Here is a 20,520-nt window from a genome sequence, read left to right on the forward strand (position 1 = left end):
TTCTTATTTATTTTGGTATGTTATACTTGGAGTAATTTTGTCTGAAATTTTTATTGAGGTTGAATCAAAAGCATAACTTTGGCAGAATTCATGTCACTATGATGTCTTCCTGAATAGGAAGATAGATACTTTTCTCTGTGCTGACTTTGCTTTTATATTCTTTAGTAACAATTAAAATGTTTCTTTTTGTAGTTTTGACACATTTATCCTTACATTTATTCCAGGTGCTTTGTGTATTTTATTATAAATTGATTCCTTAAAATAAATATTTTTTCTAATATAAACAGGCAAAAATTTTACTAATTAGAAGCAAATTTAATATTTCTAAGTAAACCTTCTAATTTTGGAGAGTGATGTTACAGTAAACAGTAGGACTCCTGCTTAAACATAGCCTGTGATGGAAGTTGGAAAGTGGCTGAGTTAGCATGGGGATCTAGGTCCACTTGCCTAGATTGATTGCATGTTCTGAACAACAACTGTTTATTGTTTTCTGATTTATTTCAAGGCTTGATTCAAGCTGAACTTAAGCTCTTTGTGCTCTCTTTTAGATTCTGGTTCTGTGTCCATGTCAGAATTAATTGAGTGAAATCTTCATTAAGCTCTCATAATAGCAGAATAGCCTCTTGATCTAATATTTTGTTAATTATTTTTGCAAGATGAAGAGTAAGCTGTATACTTTTCTTTCTGAGGTTTCAATGCTGCGGATTCATCACATTCCAGAATGTAGTTGATTTTATCACAATTTAAACTACTTGGTGCTCTGTGTTTTTGGTAGATATTCGATAAATATCTTTAAAAGAACCATGTATGCCATGGGTGTATTAGTATATCTTTGGAGAAAAGAGATTTAAATTATCCCCCAGTTTCCTGACTGTTTCTTTCTTGGGTTGTTTAGGAAATGAAAGATTTCTACAGCCTAAAAAGCAAGAGACTGTAAATACCTTAAAAGGGTACTGGATAGTGTCTGAAAATGCATTTGTAAAAACCACCAAGTATAGTTGCTGTAGCCCCCAGGGCATGGCATGGGGAGTTATGTCTGCAGCCAGGTGCCTCTGCAAGAGGCCCACTAGCCCCTTCTAGGTGTGTTGCCAGGCCACAGGAAGACAGCACTTGTCACTAGTATCCTTTGAGATGTTGATTAAGTTAGCTCATTAGTAATATATACATCTGGAGTTTAATCAGTTGCTTGATTTTATTTTAAAAAATTGTTTTGAAACGGTTCTTCCTCCTCTTTGAAATTTTGATGGTTTTGGAATATGTGAGAAATGGAGTTTGAATTTGTTTTCAGAATTACCTTTTGACTCTGATTGTAAAGGCACAGCTTGTGACCTGAGACGCGTTGACAGGCAAAAGTTTGCCCACCGATGAGAAGTTACTGTGAAATAAAGTCATGGCAAGGAAATAGGGAGAATTATCTTTAGGCTGCCCATGTTCTGGAAAGAAATGTAGAAGAAAAAGTTTGAGGTCTTCCTGGTCTGTTGCCTTCAGATGTATTGATTTTTGAAAACTAGATGTAGCAGATTTTTCATATTCATACTGTCTTTTAAGAATTTGGTGCTTTCACATATCTTTTGTCCTCCAGCAATTTCTTAAAGCTTTTAAGGTGATATGTTATGTTTGAATGACTTCAGAATGCACTTCCTTCTCCTATGTAGTAATAGGAGAGCAATAATAACTTTAATAAAACTGAATATGTAAGTTTCTCAGACAAATAGTGTGAAAATCTTAACTGTGGATATGTATCTAATTTAAGTGAAAATTTTCCTGTATTAAAAAGACCAGTTGACATCCATTTTTAGATAAGTTTTTTAAAAAAACTAGATTATAAAATGAAGCAGTCTTAGTAAGGCTAATGGCATAGGTATTAGTCTTTTGTTACGAGTAGAGGAAATTGGAAGGGGCATTATAAATATGATTTCATGAAGCTAGAGAGCATTGGTGTTCACATTTTTAAAACATAATCATAACTTATCTGGAGTCACATGTTCCATTTTATTGGCTTCCTTCATGTGGAAAATATAGAAACCAGCACTAAAAGCCCGTGAAAAAGTGAAGCAATATATATATTTTCTGGGTGAAGGAAGTATTCTGTACATTTTCCATGTTTTACATCATGGTATTTTGAATAACCATGCTTCCATGTTCACATCAATTTTTTGTTTTTCAATTTATGCACAGCACTTGCTCTGAAATTTGGGGACTGAGTACACCAAATACGATAGATCAGTGGGATACAACAGGCCTTTACAGCTTCTCTGAACAAACCAGGTGAATATTCTGCCCTCTATGGAATCCTAGCCATCTTGGGGCGGGGGGCTGTTTTGGAAGACCTGTTAACGGGTTGCCTAGGATGTTTCCTTAATGTAAATAAGGCATGCATTTAAAATACCTGCCTGCCAGTATTAACGATATATGAAATGTGTCAGCTGATGTTTTGATCAATGAAATTCTAGCTTTGAATCTTCTTTAAATTATTGCATCCCCTGAAGAATAGGAACTTTGATAACTATATTCTCATTTGAGTTTGAGATTAGGTTATAATCTGTTGTTGGCCTAATTTTCAAGTAGAGCTATAACCAGTTTTTGCTAAATTTCTTGCTATCATCTAAATCTCATCTTCTTTATACTAATAAATGCATAGTTATTTACCAAACCCCTTTTATCACAGTTAACGCTAGGCTAACTCATTTTATGTTCTCTTTTATTTTAAAAATCACCTTATTCTCTTTTGGAACATACTGGTATTGTCCATTTCATCTCATTGTATTCATCACCATCTGCATTACTGTGTGAGCTCTAGAACTACACCTTGGTACTCAAAACAATCACAACTGGGTAGTGAGCTACATTAGTTTGAGTAAGTTACTTTACATCATTGTTGGTACTCACCATTCTTCACACTAGTTCCTTTTTTTGATAATTCAGTCACCTAGAGTATTAATGCCCTTCAAAGCATCCCTAGATAAAGTTTGATTTACTCAAGAATAGAAATTGACAAAAAGTTTTTCAAGTATGCTATATGGTCCTTTTTTAAAAAATCAATTTCTTCCCAAGTGGTTAGCCATTCATTGACATTCGAGTCATTTATGTAGCATATTTATGAGAAACCTCTGCTAGTGCTGCTTACTTTGTAGCAGACCCATCAAATAGTACATTTTTCTTCCTTTGTACTCACTAAAACTAACTAAATGTCTGTCATTCCTTTCTTTATGCTCTTATTGTATTAATGTAGCCCAATCAACTGCATCTACTTTGTTTCTAAACCTCCCACCTTTCTTTCCCCTTGCTTCTCAACAGGTCTCTGGATGGCCGTCTGCAAGTGTCTCATCGGAAAGGACTACCACACGTGATATATTGCCGATTGTGGCGCTGGCCTGACCTTCACAGTCACCATGAACTCAAAGCAATTGAAAACTGCGAATATGCTTTTAATCTTAAAAAGGATGAAGTATGTGTAAACCCTTACCACTACCAGAGAGTTGAGACACCAGGTAGAAAAATTGGGGCTTTTTCCCTTTTTTTGAAAAGTGCGAATATGCTTTTAATCTTAAAAAGGATGAAGTATGTGTAAACCCTTACCACTACCAGAGAGTTGAGACACCAGGTAGAAAAATTGGGGCTTTTCCCTTGTTTTAAATTAAATGCTTAAACTTAAGTATATTAGATGCTCATATGTAATTGCCCCTGGGAAACTTTGGTGTAAAATTCTAATAAATTACCTGAAATTCAGTGTCTCATTCACTAGTAGTTTAAAGTACTTTTTAAATGTTTTAATTATGAAAAATGAACCTTAGGTTCATTCAACCTTAGGTCAGGTATGTCCGTTTCTTGGGAGAACACACCATTTGACCTCAGAGTTACATATCTAGGAAGTTCTAATCCCTAGATTCACAGTCTGCTCGGAACTAAACCGATGGACTGCTTTACCTATGTGCTGCCCAGGCTGCATTCACTCGTTTTGTTCTTTGAGCCTCTTTTTGAAGTATTTTAATGTCATTGTTTGCATGAAAGCAAATGAGTGAAGCTCATGGCAAGACTTTTAGTTTAGTTAGCTGTGTACTTGAAACTTTTAAAGAGCACACAGCTATATTTTTAGAAATGTCCTAAATCTGACTTCCTGTGAAGGAGGGTCTGTCCACACCTCCCAGAATGACCTTGCTCCTCAAAGTACAGGATAAATGGGAACTTGGAAATTTAGATGCTGAACTACATGGCGAGTTAAATCAGATTTGTCAATTTCTCAGTAACTGGTATAATGCCAAGTTGGTAAACCCTAAATTTTAAAAAAATTAAACAGGCCACTTTCTTCTTTTTTTTAAATGTGTGTGAAATTTTTCAGTAAAGGTCTGGTGTGGCCCCCTCTCCCCTGGTGCCCATCCTTTGTTCTTTGCTGTTAACTTGGATCCCTTTTATTCTTTTAGTTTTGCCTCCGGTATTAGTGCCACGGCACACTGAGATCCTAACAGAACTGCCTCCTCTGGATGATTATACCCACTCCATTCCAGAAAACACTAATTTCCCAGCGGGAATCGAGCCACAGAGTAATTACATTCCAGGTATTTTTGCCTTCCCGAGTCTCCTAAAAATTGGGATGGATACAAATTTTATTCATAAACTTTCAAGTATTCATAAATTGTGGTTTGACTTTTTAAAAAAATGTTTCTTGATTTTGAATAGAACAGTCTACTTTGTTGGTTGATGATGATGTGACCTGTATAAGCCTCATATCTGAAACAGATAGGCCTGGAGAAGTTATACTTTATATTTCATTTTCTTTTGCAGTGGCTTTAATCAAAGTACTGTGAGAAGCAGAAAAGCAAAGATCTTAGTAAGTTCGTCTTAGTTGTTGAAGCTAAGAGAGATGCAGAATGTAAGCAAAATAAGTTGAACATGAAAGCCATGTTCCTGGAACAAGTATCACTAAAAATCGACCAAATAATCATTTTCATAGATAGTTTGATAATGGTCAAGAGAAATGGAACATTTCTGTAGGAGATGGAATATTTGATTTCTAAGATACAGCAGCACTGCTGTACTGAAAATCATAAATCCTCTAATTTAGTTCTTTTTCATCTGGGCTTCAGTAACCTCTGCTGAAAAATAGATGAATTTAACCACATGGTTCTCAAATCCCACTCTAATTACTATTTTATGTGATCTAGTAGTATGCCATGAGGCAGTTTTAGTTTTCACTATTTTTTTTTAGAAGAACAGCTAACATTTTCTTACTTTCTTTGTGTTTTCCTTTTCTGTTTTTTTTTTGTTGTTTTTTGTTTTTCCTAGCAGAAACTAAATGAATAATAGTAGGATGAGGATTAAGTTATACATTGGATAGTTTATAGTGTCTCAGTTTTTTTATTCTATTGTAATATTTCTCCATTCTACTCTTACTTGCTGTAAGGAACTTAGTTTCAGATACATTTAAAAAAGATCAATGTGTCTCATAGAAATAGTGCTTGTTCATTGAAGACCATTTTAAAAACATAACCAAAAAAAAGGATTTTTAAAAATAGCTCATTTTAAAGGTAGAAAGCATTTCCTGATTGTTTTAATGTGCATTTTTTCCAACTATTATTTTACTCCAAAAGAGAGTTTAAGACTTCCTTTTAAGTTGACAGGAAGCAAACTTTTTGAGAAGTCAGGAGAGAAAGGCATAGAGTGGAGTGGAGTGTGGACTAGCAGGGGAGGGCAGGACTGGACCAGGCCACTTGCTTGGGAGAAGACTTGGGTGGAGGTAGCTATGTGTGTGTGGTGTAGGTGGTGCAAATTAAGTCTTTGGTGTGGGAATTTGTATTATTCAACAATACTCAGAAACCATGGTGTATGCATATAGTCTTGTAAGACACCTCCCCAGTAATTATTTGGAAGGATGTTAAAGTGATTAATGGCTTTTACTTGTGGTGGAGATGTTTGGATTTATTTTCCTTTCTTTCTTTGTTTAGATTTGGTTTATTTTACAAAGTTGGAAATCAAAAGTGGGTCACAACTATTTGCTTTTCTGGGCAATGGGGCTTTACTTGGTGCCGAATGACAGTAAAAGCTAAAAAACGGACACTTTTTGTTCCACTTTCAAAGAAATTTTAGTATTTTCTCCAAAATGCTTAATAGCTTTATTATTTATTATTTTGTAGATAATAATGGAGAAAAGTAAAACAGGATAAAGCATTTAAAAATTCAGTATTTCTTCCTGTTTAGATCTTTGAGATATGGGTGGTTAAACTGACAAAACCTAGCCCTGTTTAATTTTGTTAGCTCTAACCTTTAAGATCATTCATATTGATATGTATTCATCTTGTTTTTGTGTTCTTTATTGTTTGAGCATATGAAGGTATTTTATCTTATTCTTAGAATTTCATAAGGATTTAGGGTACTGACACTAAATGAAGACTTCTCTACTTAAAGTTCAGATTTGCACTCAGTGTATTGAAGGGAGAATGTGAAGGCTTTGGGGAAGGAGCCCTCTCACCCACATTTCTCCCTCTCTGTTTTGATAATTACTTACCTTGAATTTTCTTACAACTGCCCAGCCATGTAAATGTTAAACTGTTGATAATCACTTAAACTTATTTTTCTTCCTTAAAATTATAATTGGTAAAATTATATACGCATGTATTTATTTTACATGAAGTTCATTCAGCTATTCAGACGCCTCCTGAATATAAACATTTTATTCATTAAGCATGTTGGAAGTGGCACACTGGAATCTTCTTTTCAGGGAGTATTTTGCCTCAGGTTTGTGCAGTAGTTTGTGTTTGAATTTAAATTTCTGTTTCAAACACTCAGGATTTACTGGTTAGAAATCCCTGGAGAAATATACTTTTTAGGAGGAATTCAAGCTAGACTTGTCCTGAAATATATTACTGTATTTTGCTCTGAGAACCCAATGTAAGCCCATATTACTTTGTGACCCGAAATCTCATGAATGTTGTGTGTCCTTCAGTCATCTCCTAGGTGTATGCATCCATGATGGCCATTATTTAAAATAAAAAAAAAAAAATGTAGGTACTAATTCCTTTGAAGCATACTGATTCAGAACTGAGGCATCTTGGAAGTTCTATTTTTGGCTCTTGCCCCAGAAAATATACATATGGGAATGAGCCAGATATGTAAATACTAGCTAAGAAAATATGCCTAGAGAGCTTGATTATATTACAAGTAGGCTTTATGGATTCACCTGTAAGATTTGGATCAGAACCTGAATCCTAAGCCCTCAGAACCAAATAATTGCATTTTATAATAATGATATATAATATTCATATTTATTATTCATATTGATTCTTTGGTTATCTTTGATAGCTAGGAAAAAGGTGGTGCTATTGATTCATTTGCAACTCTGCTTGATTTGTTCTAAACTTTTGTAGAAACGCCCCCTCCTGGATATATCAGTGAGGATGGAGAAACAAGTGATCAACAGTTGAACCAAAGTATGGATACAGGTAAAACCTATCTTTCCAAATTCCACCATAATGAGATACACATTTATGCCCAGTTTGAGACCCCCAAGAATTACCTGTGACTCTTTAATGTAGAAAAGTTGGGACATATATTACAAAAAGAACCTTCTATATTGATGTAATTATATTTGAACCATCTAAGGGAGGGACCTGTTGTCAATGAAAAAGTAACACATGCTACTCTGCAGAATAATTGTTACAGTTTTCTCTCATTAGATTATATGAAAATTTGAGAGCACTCCAGTACTTTTCTGTTTAAGTATTCTGTGCTTCTGTTCAAAGTTTTAGTTACCCAATGAATAAATGTCTTTGTGATGAAAAACCATAATGAGCCCAGTAACAGATTTTCTGAGAAATACGGAGGTGGGAGATAGGGATCAGATTTTCAGTGCTCTTTTAACTTAAGAGTGAGTTCTCAAGGGTAGGAAATTGTTTACACAAAATACCTTGTACCTGACCTAATTCAATTAATTTCTAATTTTTAGCTATGGGCTCCAGACACAGTGGAGAAAAAGTTTTTAGCAGCATGTCAAAGCTTTCAAACAGTTATTATGTAATAAAATGTATAATCTGCCAGAACTAATTAGGTTACCAGGGAAGTAGCTGTGGTGTCATTGTAATTGTCTGGTTTGCTCTGTACCACCTGTCTGTAATCTTAAGGATTGGATATTTTAATATCACAGCCTGTCATTACACCATCAGCTTTCCTACACAGTTTATACTAGAACATTCTATAATTATGATAATCTAAGTTATTCTTAAATGAATTAACATTGACAGGAGTGGGGGGGCTGGGCACCAACTTTTACAATAATTCTGTTGTTTAAATCTTTCTGCTATTAGACTTCCAGATAAACTTCTGCTGTAGCTTATCATACTTGTAACTGTTCAGAGTAGTAGATAACCAAGAAATGCAAATAATCTAATGATCATTAGAAATAACATGTACATATTAATGCAGATGTCCTAACTGCAGATGATATTTGACTTTCCAAATATATCTTCCTAACACACCTGTATCGCATAGATCAGTATTCCTGAACCAGCCATGTTCCTTTTTGGACCACTGCCATTGTGACATTCAAAAGTGAATGCCAGAAAAAGATGCTCAACATCATTAGCCATCAGGGAAATGCAAATCAAAACCACAGTGCCATACCACTTCATACCCACAACAATGGCTATGATCAGAAAAGGACAGTGGCAGGTGTTGGTGAGGATGTGGACAACTTGGAGTTTCATTTGTTGCTGTTGGGAATGCAAAATGGTTGGGTTGCTTTGGAAAAGTTTGTTGTTCTTTAAAAAGATAAATCTAGAATAACTGTGTGACCTAGCAGTTTCACTCCTAGCTATATACCATGAAAATTGAAAATATGTTCACACTGAACTTGTACATAAATGTTCACTGAAGTTTTACCCTTCTAGTCCAAAAGTAAAAGGAACCCAGTTGTGCATCAAATGATGAATGGAAAATGAAGTATATTTCTATGTCAAAATATTATTTAACCAGATAAAAGAACGATGTACTGATACATGGTACAACATAGATGAACCCTGAAAGCATTATATTAAGTGAAAGAAGCGAGTCACAGAAGGCCACAAGGATTCCAGTTAGTGCATAAATCCCTGTTTGATCATAGAACTGTGATGCAGGGGAGGAGCAATAAGGTTGAGATAATCAGTGGTTATGCTAAAGGGTCAAATTTGAGAAGGGGAAACTAAATGGAATCAACTAAAATGGATTCAGTGTTCTGGGGCTTGCTTTGAACCTAACATATTTCTTATTCTGTTTCAGTGGGGAAATGTTACTTTTTTGAAAGAATACATGTAAATTATTTCCTGTAATGACAGTGTGCATATTTGATTCATGAGAGGCTAAAAGTTGGTTTAACTACCAGTCTTCTACCTGCTATCCATTCCTCTCTCAGTGCCATGGCAAAGTTCTGATGTAGGACCACAATTTAGAATTAAATTTTAAACTTTAAACTCTGGTTTTTTAGAATTGTAGGGATTTTCTAGATACTTTATTGATTTCTAACTGAATTCTATTATGCTCCAAAATATACTATGCATGATTTCAGTCTGGCGATTTACTAAAACTCTAAAAATCATTTTATGCCATAGCATGGCTTATTTGTGTTGAGAAGAGTCCCATGTAAGATCTAAAAGAATGTTCTGTGTTTACAGGGTTCTCTATGTCATTTAGGGCATGTTGAACAGAGGTTTTAGATCTTCTAATCTCATTTTTTTCTACTTTCCCCGTCTGTAATGGAGAGCAGTGTTAATGTCTCCAGCTCTGGTGTTGGCCCTATCAGCTTTGGCTTCACGTATTTTGAGTCTGTCATTAGCTGGCACACACTCAGAATACTTATGTCCTTCTGATGGTATAAAGTGTGTCTCCTGTTCACATCACCATATCTTACTTATTTCAATGGTTGTGTGGTAGAGTTCTCATCCTTTTACTTTTGCTGTCTGTAGCTTTATATGGAAAGTGTGTCCCTTGTAGACAGCATTGCATGTCTTTATCATGCATGTCTTTATCAATCTCTGTCTTTTAATTGGAATATTTTGTCTATTTTTATGTAATGTCATTATTGATATCATTGGGTTTGGGTTACTATTTTACTGTTTCTCTTCTGTTTGTCCCATCTAATTTTTGTTCCTCTGTTCCTAATTTTCTGGAATTCCTTCAGATTAATCAAATATATTTATATTTGAATCCATTCTGTTCACTCTCTTGACTTTTCAACAGTACCACTTAGTAGTTTTCTCTCGGTGGGTGATCTCGTTATTACAAGGTATGTTCCAGGTTTGTTGCCTTCTGCTTACATTATTAAGTTGTAATATTTTACAACTTCATGCACAGCTAACACCAGCTTCATCCCCTGCCTGTTGTCTGTGCTGCCCTTGTCATTTGTCTTACCTACACGTGTCTGTAAACCCCACAGTATCTTATTTTTGCCTTAGACTCTGAGAGGTGTTTTTGTTTTGTTTTGTTTTGTTTTGTTTTTAATTTTTAATGGATTAACAAGTAACTTTTTGTATTGACCTGCATATTTACTTTTCTGCTCTTCCTTCCATTCCTCTAGACATTTGTCCAGTTGTCTTGGGACCACTTGTTGAAGAGCCCTTTCTTTCTCCATTGACTTACCTTGGCTCCTTTGTTGAAAAATCAAGTGATATAAGTGGGTCTAACTTTTGGTCCCTTTTAAACCAGTTCAGTGAATTCATTTCAGATTATCTATTTTTCAGTTTTACAATTTCCATTTTAAAGTCTTTATCTGTTAATTGCAGTATTAGCTTCATATGTAGTTTGCTTCTGTTCACTTATTTTTCCATTAAGGGTCAGTTTTTCCTACTACTTTGCATGTTTCATATCGTTTTTTGTTTTTGTTTTTGTTTGAATTGGATGCTGGGTATTGTGTCTAATATAATACTAGAGAGTAATATAGATAATATTCTCCCGTGGAAAGCCTTCCCCTTTTCTCTTTCTAGTTGCTAAGTTGAAGAGCTGATCTGTTCCACATGATTAGGAGTTGAGTTGGTTAGGGGTGATGATTTGATGTTTTAATTAATGTCAGATCACTACAGGCTTGAAGATAGGGGCAACCTCCTACCTCAGCAGGTTTTCGGATACAAGTATGGCAAGACTGCAGGATCTCCTAAAACTTTCTGTGCCACCTTGTACTCAGCTAAAAACATGTGGGTTGGAATTAGCTGATGAAGAGCAGGACTGCCTCCATGCTTGGGCTTCTCAGATTCCATTTACCTGCACTTGGCCATTAAAATGTTAGTTGATTTTTTTCTTTGGCAAGCCCAGTCCTGTGTGTATCTGTGTCCTAATTTGGCAGGTGCTCACAGGGATGAAGATGGTCCCCACTTTCTGCTTCTATAGGAAGACTTCACCCTCTTCTGCAAACTAGTTCACTTAGACTTAAATAGATCTATAGCTTTTCGGTAACTCTAAAGAAAAACAAAATTGTTTTAGTGTTTCTGATATTTTCTTATGATTATTTTAGGAGCCAGGGTTTTTCTCTGTCTTCTACATTCTAGTTACAAGGGAACTCTGTAGAAATTGTTAATAAAAAGAGAAGAAAAGCACCTTTATTCTCATTATAAACAGAATTCATGCTCATTGCAAATTTGAAAATGCAGGGGACATAGTAAGAAACACAAGAAAAAAATATTTTTTGAGCTGGAATTGACAAATTACATATAATTTGTCTTTTATTTATTTATTTTTTGCTTTATCTAGTATTTCTACCATTCTGTGTCAAAAGGGATTTTTTGCAGATGAAATTATGCTGAAACATTTTGAATTCTACTCTAAGTGAATATTCATTATAAAAAATAAGGTAAAACAAGAAAATATAAGATTCCATTAATTTCCATTATCTAGCAGTAATTATACTCTTAATTTTAAAAGACTCAGTGTTTACAAAAAATAAAAATAAAACACAACACTGAAATAGACATCATAGAAAAAGAGCTAAAAAGTGACAAATTTGGACTTAGGATGTCAGATTCTGTACATCCTTTTTTTTAAAGATTTTATTTATTTATTCATGAGAGACACACACAGAGGCAGAGACACAGGCAGAGGGAGAAGCAGACTCTGTGCAGGGAGCCTGATGTGGGACTCAATCCTGGGACCCCAGGATCATGCCCTGGGCCGAAGGGAGGTGTTCAACTGCTGAGCTACCCAGGTGTCCCTATACATTCTTTTCGTGACTACTGCAGTAGACTTCCTCTGGCTGATTTCAGAACATAGGGAGAAATGCATGCTTTTAAGATACATTGCTGAGGTAGGACTTGCTTGGTGATTAGGTAGGGCCAAAGCTGAAGGAGTACCCCAGCATGATTCCAAGTTTTTTTTGAAAGGTTTGTAAAAGCACGGTCTGTATTCAGTAAATTAGATTTTTTAAAGCTTGCTTTTTAAAGCTTTTTTTTTGGTCTAAAAACGAAATAGTAGATGATTTCAGTTCTTCAGGATTTTCTCTAATACGAAAGCAAAGGTATACATTTAAGACCTGGAACTGTCCTTTTGTATATACCTTACAAAAGAATAATTCTCTTTTTATTGCTTTCATTTGCATGCTATTAATCTATGGTTGGCTGATTTACTCAAACTTATTAATATATTTTTAGCCATTAATTTTGCTCAAGAAATTCAAACTAATTTTAATACTCCTTGAAAAAGTCCTAACATTAAATACTAAACATGTAATTCATCTCATACTAAATGAATTCCACTTGGAGCAAACATTTAAATATAAAAAATGAAACCCTGTAATTTTTAGTCTTTGACAATGAGGAGTTTTTAAAATAACCCGAGCAAGAAATAAGTAAAATATAAAACCATCAGAGAAAATATTGACAAATTTGAATAAATAAGATTTGAAATGTTACCACCACACCTATTAAAATGGCCACAGTCCAAACACTGGCAAGGCCTAATGCTTGTGAGGATGTAGAATGACAGGAACTCTCATTCACTGCTGGTGTACAGCTCCTCTGGAAGACACATTGGCAACTTCTTACAAAACTAAACATTCTCTCACTATATGATCCAACAGTCATACTCCATAGTGTTTACCCAAAAGAGCTGAAAATTTATGGACACACAGAAGCATGAAATGGTTGTGTATATATAGCAGCTTTTTCATAAATGCCAAAACTTGGAAGCACCCAGGTGAGTGGACAGATAAACAGTACATCCAGAGAATGGACTACTACTCAGCACTAAAAAGAGATGAGCTACCACGTCATGAAAAGACATGGAGGAACCTTAAATACATATTGCAAGTGAAAGAAGCCAGTCTTTGTAAAGGCTACATACTGTATGATTCCAACTGTATGACATTTTGGAAAGGGGGAGACTATAGACATAATTAAAATATCTGTGATTTCCAGGGGCCAAAGGGGAGGAAGAAATAAAGAGAGCACAGGGGATTTTTAGAGTAGTGAAGCTATTTTGTATGATACTACATTGTGAATATATGTTATTATGTGTTTGTCAAAATCCATAGAATGTACAACACCAAGAATGAACTCTGATGTAAACTATGGGCTCTGAATGATAATAATGTGTCCACGTCAGTTTCTTGATAGCAACAAATGAAACATTGTGGTGTTAAATACTCATTGCTGGGGACATTGTACATGTATAAATACATGGGTATATGGCATTTCTTGGTACTTTCTGCTAACTTTTTGCTGTGGACCTAGAACTGCTAAAAGTATTGTCTCATTTAAAAAATTAATGTTGGGGCATCCAGGTGGCTCAGTGGTTGAGCATCTGCCTTTGGCTCAGGTCTTGTTCCGGGGTCCTGGGATCAAGTCCTGCATCGGGCTCCCCACAGGGAGCCTGCCTCTCCTCTGCTATGTCTTTACCTCTGCTGTGTCTCTGCCTCTCCCTGTGTGTCTCTTATGAATAAATAAATAAAATAAAAACATCTTTAAAACTAAAAAAAAATTAATGTCACCTTGAAGGCTATATCAAAAGAAACAAAAACTCAGAGAAATATTTGCAAAGGAATGACCAGTCTAATTGATTTCAAAATTTAAAACCAATTATAAATCAGGAAGAAAAAGATAATAGATAATAGAAAAATAGACAAAACGTGTATGAATGCACTATAACAAAAATTAAAATTAAAAAATAGAGTAAGCAAATGTCAAAAGGTAGAGGTAGTGCACAGTGTGAAGAAACAGGAGCTCATCAGTTGTTGGTGGGACTAAACATTTTGGGAGGTGGGAAGTACTTTGGCACTTATAAAAAATTTAATACACATTCCTTTTGATCTAAAGCTTCCTTGTTGAAAAATGAATCCTCCAACTAAATGCAAATTTGTATGCTATGATATACGAGGATTCCTCTAGATGTTTTAGCTGCCAGTACTACTAGTAACCACTGCCTAAATACTGAGGATATTTATTACTTCTCATTACCAGAAGTTTCAGACTTCAGTAGTAGCATGAATATATGAGTAACTAATAGTTTAATTATCAATTAACCTGCCTCTCTACAAAAAAGTTTCAAATAAATTGTTAGCTTTATTTAACTTTGTAAAATTTTATGTATGATTATAATGAAACATTCTTCTAAATCTGTAATTCTAACTGATCATTTCTATTAAGTGATAAGTATTTAATAGAGGGATCAGTAGTTAAGAGATGTGAATAATTGGGCAGTTTCCTCCATTTCTCACAGTAGCTTTGTTTATTCTATATCAGCTTCAGGAAATGGTGAGTTTTATTTCATTGTTCTAAATATATTTTGACCTTTCTTAGTTGGATCTGTTATGACTTGCCAACAGATTTTTCAAACTGAGGAACAAAAAAAGAACTTAAGAACTTAATTTTATTATGGAAGATTGTTCTGTCTTCTAAAAAATAATTATCACCTGTTCTGTATTTTTGGGTCATCTGTGTACTGAGGGTTGCCATTCCATGTGTGTCACCTGGTATTTTATGTCATGGTTATCATGATGTGGGGAGGCTGGGGTCTGATCTGTCATGCTACATCTACACTATTGCTATCATGTTTTTTTTTACATAACTTTCCTAAAACATGTAAAAAAGATCAGAAAACGAAATGTACTCTGTAATTACAGCATTAATTAACAACATTTGCAACAAATGTGTTTTGAAAATTATGGAATTCAGTGGAATATTCTCCGAGTAATTGTTTTTTCTCTGTGTGTTTTTTTTTCTTATTTTTATATATTTCTGTCCCCTCTCTTTATTTTCTTGACTAGGTTTGACCTGTTTACCTAAAACTGGAACAAATGGATAATTTTCTAAGAAAATAGAATTCACCAAAACTGACTTTAGAAAATAGAGCTATCTTAACAATAAATGTTCATTGAAGAAACAGAGAAATGTCTTAGGGTAAACCCTAGAAAATTACTAACTGCAAACAATTTTGCACAGGAATTCTACCAAACTATTAAGAAATATTTTATTACAGAGCTATTTATACTTTTTATAGAATATAAAAAAGATAAAGCTTTTAGATTGTCTTCTTGGGGCGGTGTAACATTGCACTTACAATGTAAGTCTACAGACCAGCATCGTTTGAGATTATTGATGCAAAAATGCTACATAGGGAATTTTATCTCTCATCCCCAAATCCACATCATATTTAATGGGTAAATACTAGAAATATCCCCTTAATTTAAGACTAAGTCAAGAATATCCAACTGTCATGATCGTTTTATCAAAGTGTGACACACCCCAAAAATGGATAAAACACATGAAAGATTTTTAAAATTCTGCTTAATCAAAATTATGAGGAGTCGTAAGACAGATGACCAAATATTTACAACCAATAACATAAAAGGACTAATAGCTCCAGTACATAAAGAGCCTCCTGTAAATCGGTGAGAAGAGTGACCTGCATCACTGTAGAAACGAGCAAAAAGACTATTCACAGAAAGGAAATAAAATATCAAGAGGTATAAAGCTGCTTGCTCCATGTCATTTATAAGTGAAAAACGAATTAAAACTGCTTGTTAAAACCATGTTTTTACCTGTTAATGATAAAACATAAGCATCCCCTCACATTTATGTTGCCACAGGGAATGTAAACTGGTACAACCTCTATAGGTGACAGTTTAGGCAAAATCTTTCAAAATCATAGATGTTTATAGCTTTTTGACTTGGCAGTTTCTCTTTTAAATGGTCAATACTTGATTGAAAAAGTATGTAAAATGTACAAGATTAGTCACTGCAGTCTTGGTTCATAAAGCAGAAGATTGAAAATAGTCTGAGTATCCATCAGTATAGGATCATAATACGCCATAATGTGAGGTTACGTGGCTAATGTGTGAAGAGAGAGAAATAGGGACACATCAACATTCTTGATAGAGTAAGGAACATAAAATTATGCTAAGTTAGAACTGTTACATTTGTATATAAAAAGCAAGGTGGGGAGCACAGAAAACATATTTGTTTATGTGGTTCGAATATTTCTGGAAGGATATACAAGAAACTGGTAACATAGGCAGCCTTTGGGAAGGGGAAGCTAGGACCGTTTATACTCTTGTACCTTTTATATATCAAAGTCTTTATATTTCAAAATTAAATTCTCATATAGCAGTTGCATATTTAGAATTCTTAGGATGTAAACTTATCTGTATTATTTGTTTTAGTTAATTACAACCAGATGTAACTCCTCCCCCCCAATTATATTATTTGGTCAGAAGTTCTGGAAATTCTTGCACATCTATTACAAGATTGAATCCTTTTGTTTCAGGATCTCCAGCAGAACTATCTCCTACTACTCTTTCCCCGGTTAATCATAGTTTGGGTAAGTTGCAAATACTCCTCCCACTCCCCACCGTTTTACTCTGTTACTCTGAGGTTATATTTCATGTATATGATAAACAGATTCCAGTGAATAGTCAAATGATTGTTTAAATTCGTGCTTCTTAAAAATAATAATTTGTCTTGATACTACTAAAACTGTTTTCAACTGGCATATATGAGCATAAAAACCTAATCTTTCTATTCATGGAAATCATTCTTTCTGGAAAGTTTTATGACCTATTATGGCTAGATTTATATGGACATGTTTATTTTAGGATATATTTTGTAATCACAATTATTTTAAGAGGTATATATCCATACATATACACACATGTATGAGGTATGGGAGAGGGGTGTGTGTGTGTGTGTGTGTGTACATTGTGTAGTCCATTCCTGGACTTCATTTTACCTCAGTATTTCAGAATGTCACTTCAGTTTCTACACATTAGGAATTTATTCTAAAAATTATCATTTTTTTCATGATATTCCTTGTGTCTTTAATTTTATTTGAGAGCACAGAGAGAGAGAGAGAATACAAGCAGTGGGAGGGGCAGAGGGAGAAACAGACTCCCCACTTTGCAGAGAGCAGGACATCATAGGGCTTGATCCCAAGTCTCCAGGATCATGACCTGAGCTGAAGGCAGACTCTTAACCAACTAAGCCACCTAGGCAACCCCCCTTGTGTCTTTTAATCAATGATAGAAGTTAAATTTATGTGGTCCTAGTTTTCCCATGAAATATGTAGATTCTTTTGATTCCATATTCTGTCTCCACTTGCATGCTTTTTGTGTTTTATTACTTTCTGTTCTTTGTGTATGCGTGGGTTTTCTATTTTTGTAACTAGGGTAACTCACGGAAAATCTCCTGTTAAAATAGACAATGTCAAAAATATGTCGTATTTTGTATCCTATTATATAGAATTTTGCTTCTTGTGGCTTTTGACTCAATCCTTGCTCTAGCTTTATTCCACTCCCATCCTATCCCAAAATTAGTTTTATTATGCAAGTTGATTGACTTTGCCTACCATGGTTTTATATTTGAACAGGAACTTGGATAAAACTACTAGTAGAACATGACCCACCATAAAGTAAAAAAGATGGCTTGAAGATTAGATGACTTAATGAGATGGGGGATATTTGAAACATTGAAAATCTGGTATGATCTAATGGAAACTGGCGTTTGTGCTGTAGTCAGCTTCCTGAGCAGTAGCCAGTGTAGGCTGGCATAGAACATGTACAGATATATGATGATATTCAATCTCTTTTTGGCTTGAACTGTTCACACAACATTTCTTGCTTTTATGGGTTTGGTTTTTTTCCCCAGATTTGCAGCCAGTTACTTACTCAGAACCTGCATTTTGGTGTTCAATAGCATATTATGAATTAAACCAGAGGGTTGGCGAGACCTTCCACGCATCACAGCCCTCACTCACTGTAGACGGTTTCACAGATCCATCCAACTCAGAGAGGTTCTGCCTAGGGTTGCTCTCCAACGTCAACCGAAATGCGACTGTAGAAATGACAAGAAGACATATAGGTATGTTTTTCCCTTTGTGAAGAACCAGTGCCATATATACTCATAATGTGAGCGCTGTGTGGTTTACCACATCAAGAGAGGGTGTGCAATGTCCCCTGCCTCATCTTTGGCAGGTGAAGTGCATGGCTTTGCTGCTTTAATAGATCTGCAGGATCTTCAGCCTCTCTTTATTTGGCACCCTTGATACTGGGAAGTCCTTCAGTAAATGTGTTAAAATTACTTTGCTGAGTCTCTACCAGTCATAAGATTATCATGTTCAGATTTCAGAATTATAATTTTAGCAAATCATGACTTTTTTTCAGTTTGTTGGCATCTCCTAGTTTTTCCCCTTTCAATGAGTTCATATATTAAAGAGTTAAATCTACTCACCATTAATCTGAAGCAAGAGATTTTAAACAAGAACAGCTATTTAGCACATAGCTCAAAAAATAATTCAGAGGATCTCCAGACATCGTAGTCTCAGTACCCTTTTAGCAATTTTGTGAGGTCAAACGATTTTCATAATGTTACTAAGATCCTGTTTTCCTTTTTCACTCTGGTTCACTTATGAATGTACAGTGAAATATTCCAGAAGCTACAAGGCATGTGATTTTACAAGCAACTACATGTAGAGTCTGACAAGAATCCAACTCTCTTCTGTTAAAGCCAGACATTAGAGAGAGTTATAAAATATGAAGCATTGCTGTTCCCACTAATTTGAGGGGGAAGGGAAATAGTTATTTTTCATAACCTTGTTATTTTTGTTAATATGTAATAGGTCTATTATTTAGATTTCTAAATGAATTAATGCATTTTTAAATCTCAGTTTTAGTATCAAATGTGGTAAGTTTCCATAGATGTAATCCACACAAACAACGACTCTTTGGGGTCTCCTGTATTTTTGTTGGCAGTGGGGTAAAAAAAAGTTTGAGTGCCACTAATCTAATTGGACATAGTTCTCATTACCTTAAAGTAACCCTTTGTAACAATAGTTTGCTTCTGTTTCTGATGAATTAAACCATCACTTCTCGTGAGAAGTAAAACTGGTCACTAAAGAGTGAGTGCAATTCTGCACAATGCTGTGACTTTGCTCTGGGTGGAATTTCTGAAGTCTTGCTTGATGTGTAAAGTTTGGATAATCTTAGGTGTCTTGTGGGTCAGGAAGGCTTCTGAATACCCACCCGACCCTTAACTAAAATACTTCTCTTTTTGCCTGTGTTTTAATTGGGGTGCTACATGCAGGTTTAATGGAGGATTTCCTCTACCATATATACTTCTCTGCACAATTTTAGATTGCTGTAATTATTGGATTGTCTTTTTCCTTTGATTTCTAACTTATTGGGTGGTTTCAATTAGAGCCTGGAAAATCTCTACTTTCTGGATTTAATCTTTTCCTGATGGTCAGGTACATATTTGATGGTCTTACAGTATTCTAGGGTCATGAGATCAGGGTGTCAGGTTCTGTGTTGATGTATTATTAAATCTGGCCTGTAGGTGATTCTGTTAGTTTTCTTGTGCTGGATAACACGTTAATACACACCTACCAGCCTGAAACAACAAAAATTTGTGATGTCACAGTTACTGCAGGTCAGGAGTCTAGGCATGGGTTAGAAATCTCCTCTGGGTCTCATGAGGGGAGACCATGGTGTTGACTGAGCTGTGTTCTTGTCTGGAGCTTTAAGTCCTCTCCAAGCTCACATGATTGTTGCAGAGTCCGCTTCTCTGAAGTTGTAGCCCCAAGGTCCTCATTTCTTGCACTGTTCATTGAAAGCTTCTCTGAGTAGCTAGAGGCCATTGGCATTCCTTGCCACAAGCCGCAGAGAATCTCTGCTGTTGAACCCTCCCTCTCACATTTTGAATCCACTTTCACCAGGGACAATCCACTCTGTTCTAAGATACATCACCTGATTAAGTCAGGCCCTTTACTTGAGGTCAGCTGATTTGAGACCTTAATTACATCTGGAAAACTCCTTATTAACAGCAGATTCATGCTTGACTGAATAATAGAGATGCATATACACCAAGGGTGAGAATCTTAGGTGCTGTCTCAGATCTCTGCCTTTCACAGTTGGCTTTTTAAAATTCTTATGTCTCTAATTAATTTTGTGTGTGTTTGATTTGTTAGATTCTGAAAGAAGTCTATTAAAATCTCCCAGCATAATTTTTTCTCACCTAATTCTGCTTATCTATATAGGGATTTGGTCATCACCTTAACATGTAATTTTATTTTATTTTTTAT

The 20,520-nt window shown here is 35.1% G+C and overlaps 1 protein-coding gene across 5 annotated transcripts in view; it reads left to right on the top strand.

The window, feature by feature from the left end:
- The window catches only part of SMAD2 (SMAD family member 2), an 81,177-nt gene that overhangs the window by 47,695 nt on the left and 12,962 nt on the right, over window positions 1-20,520 (top strand). For 3 of the 5 annotated variants that reach the window (XM_038543327.1, XM_038543326.1, XM_038543328.1), the window contains 6 exons: window positions 2,179-2,268; window positions 3,298-3,491; window positions 4,422-4,556; window positions 7,362-7,436; window positions 16,714-16,767; window positions 18,090-18,302. In XM_038543327.1, the coding sequence (XP_038399255.1) occupies window positions 2,179-2,268; window positions 3,298-3,491; window positions 4,422-4,556; window positions 7,362-7,436; window positions 16,714-16,767; window positions 18,090-18,302 (761 nt within the window). The remainder of the gene's footprint in view (window positions 1-2,178; window positions 2,269-3,297; window positions 3,492-4,421; window positions 4,557-7,361; window positions 7,437-16,713; window positions 16,768-18,089; window positions 18,303-20,520) is intronic. The other 2 variants (XM_038543329.1, XM_038543330.1) reach the window with 2 other exon arrangements.

Source organism: Canis lupus, chromosome 7 (assembly GCF_011100685.1).
Source record: "Canis lupus familiaris isolate Mischka breed German Shepherd chromosome 7, alternate assembly UU_Cfam_GSD_1.0, whole genome shotgun sequence".
Lineage (NCBI taxonomy): Eukaryota > Metazoa > Chordata > Mammalia > Carnivora > Canidae > Canis > Canis lupus.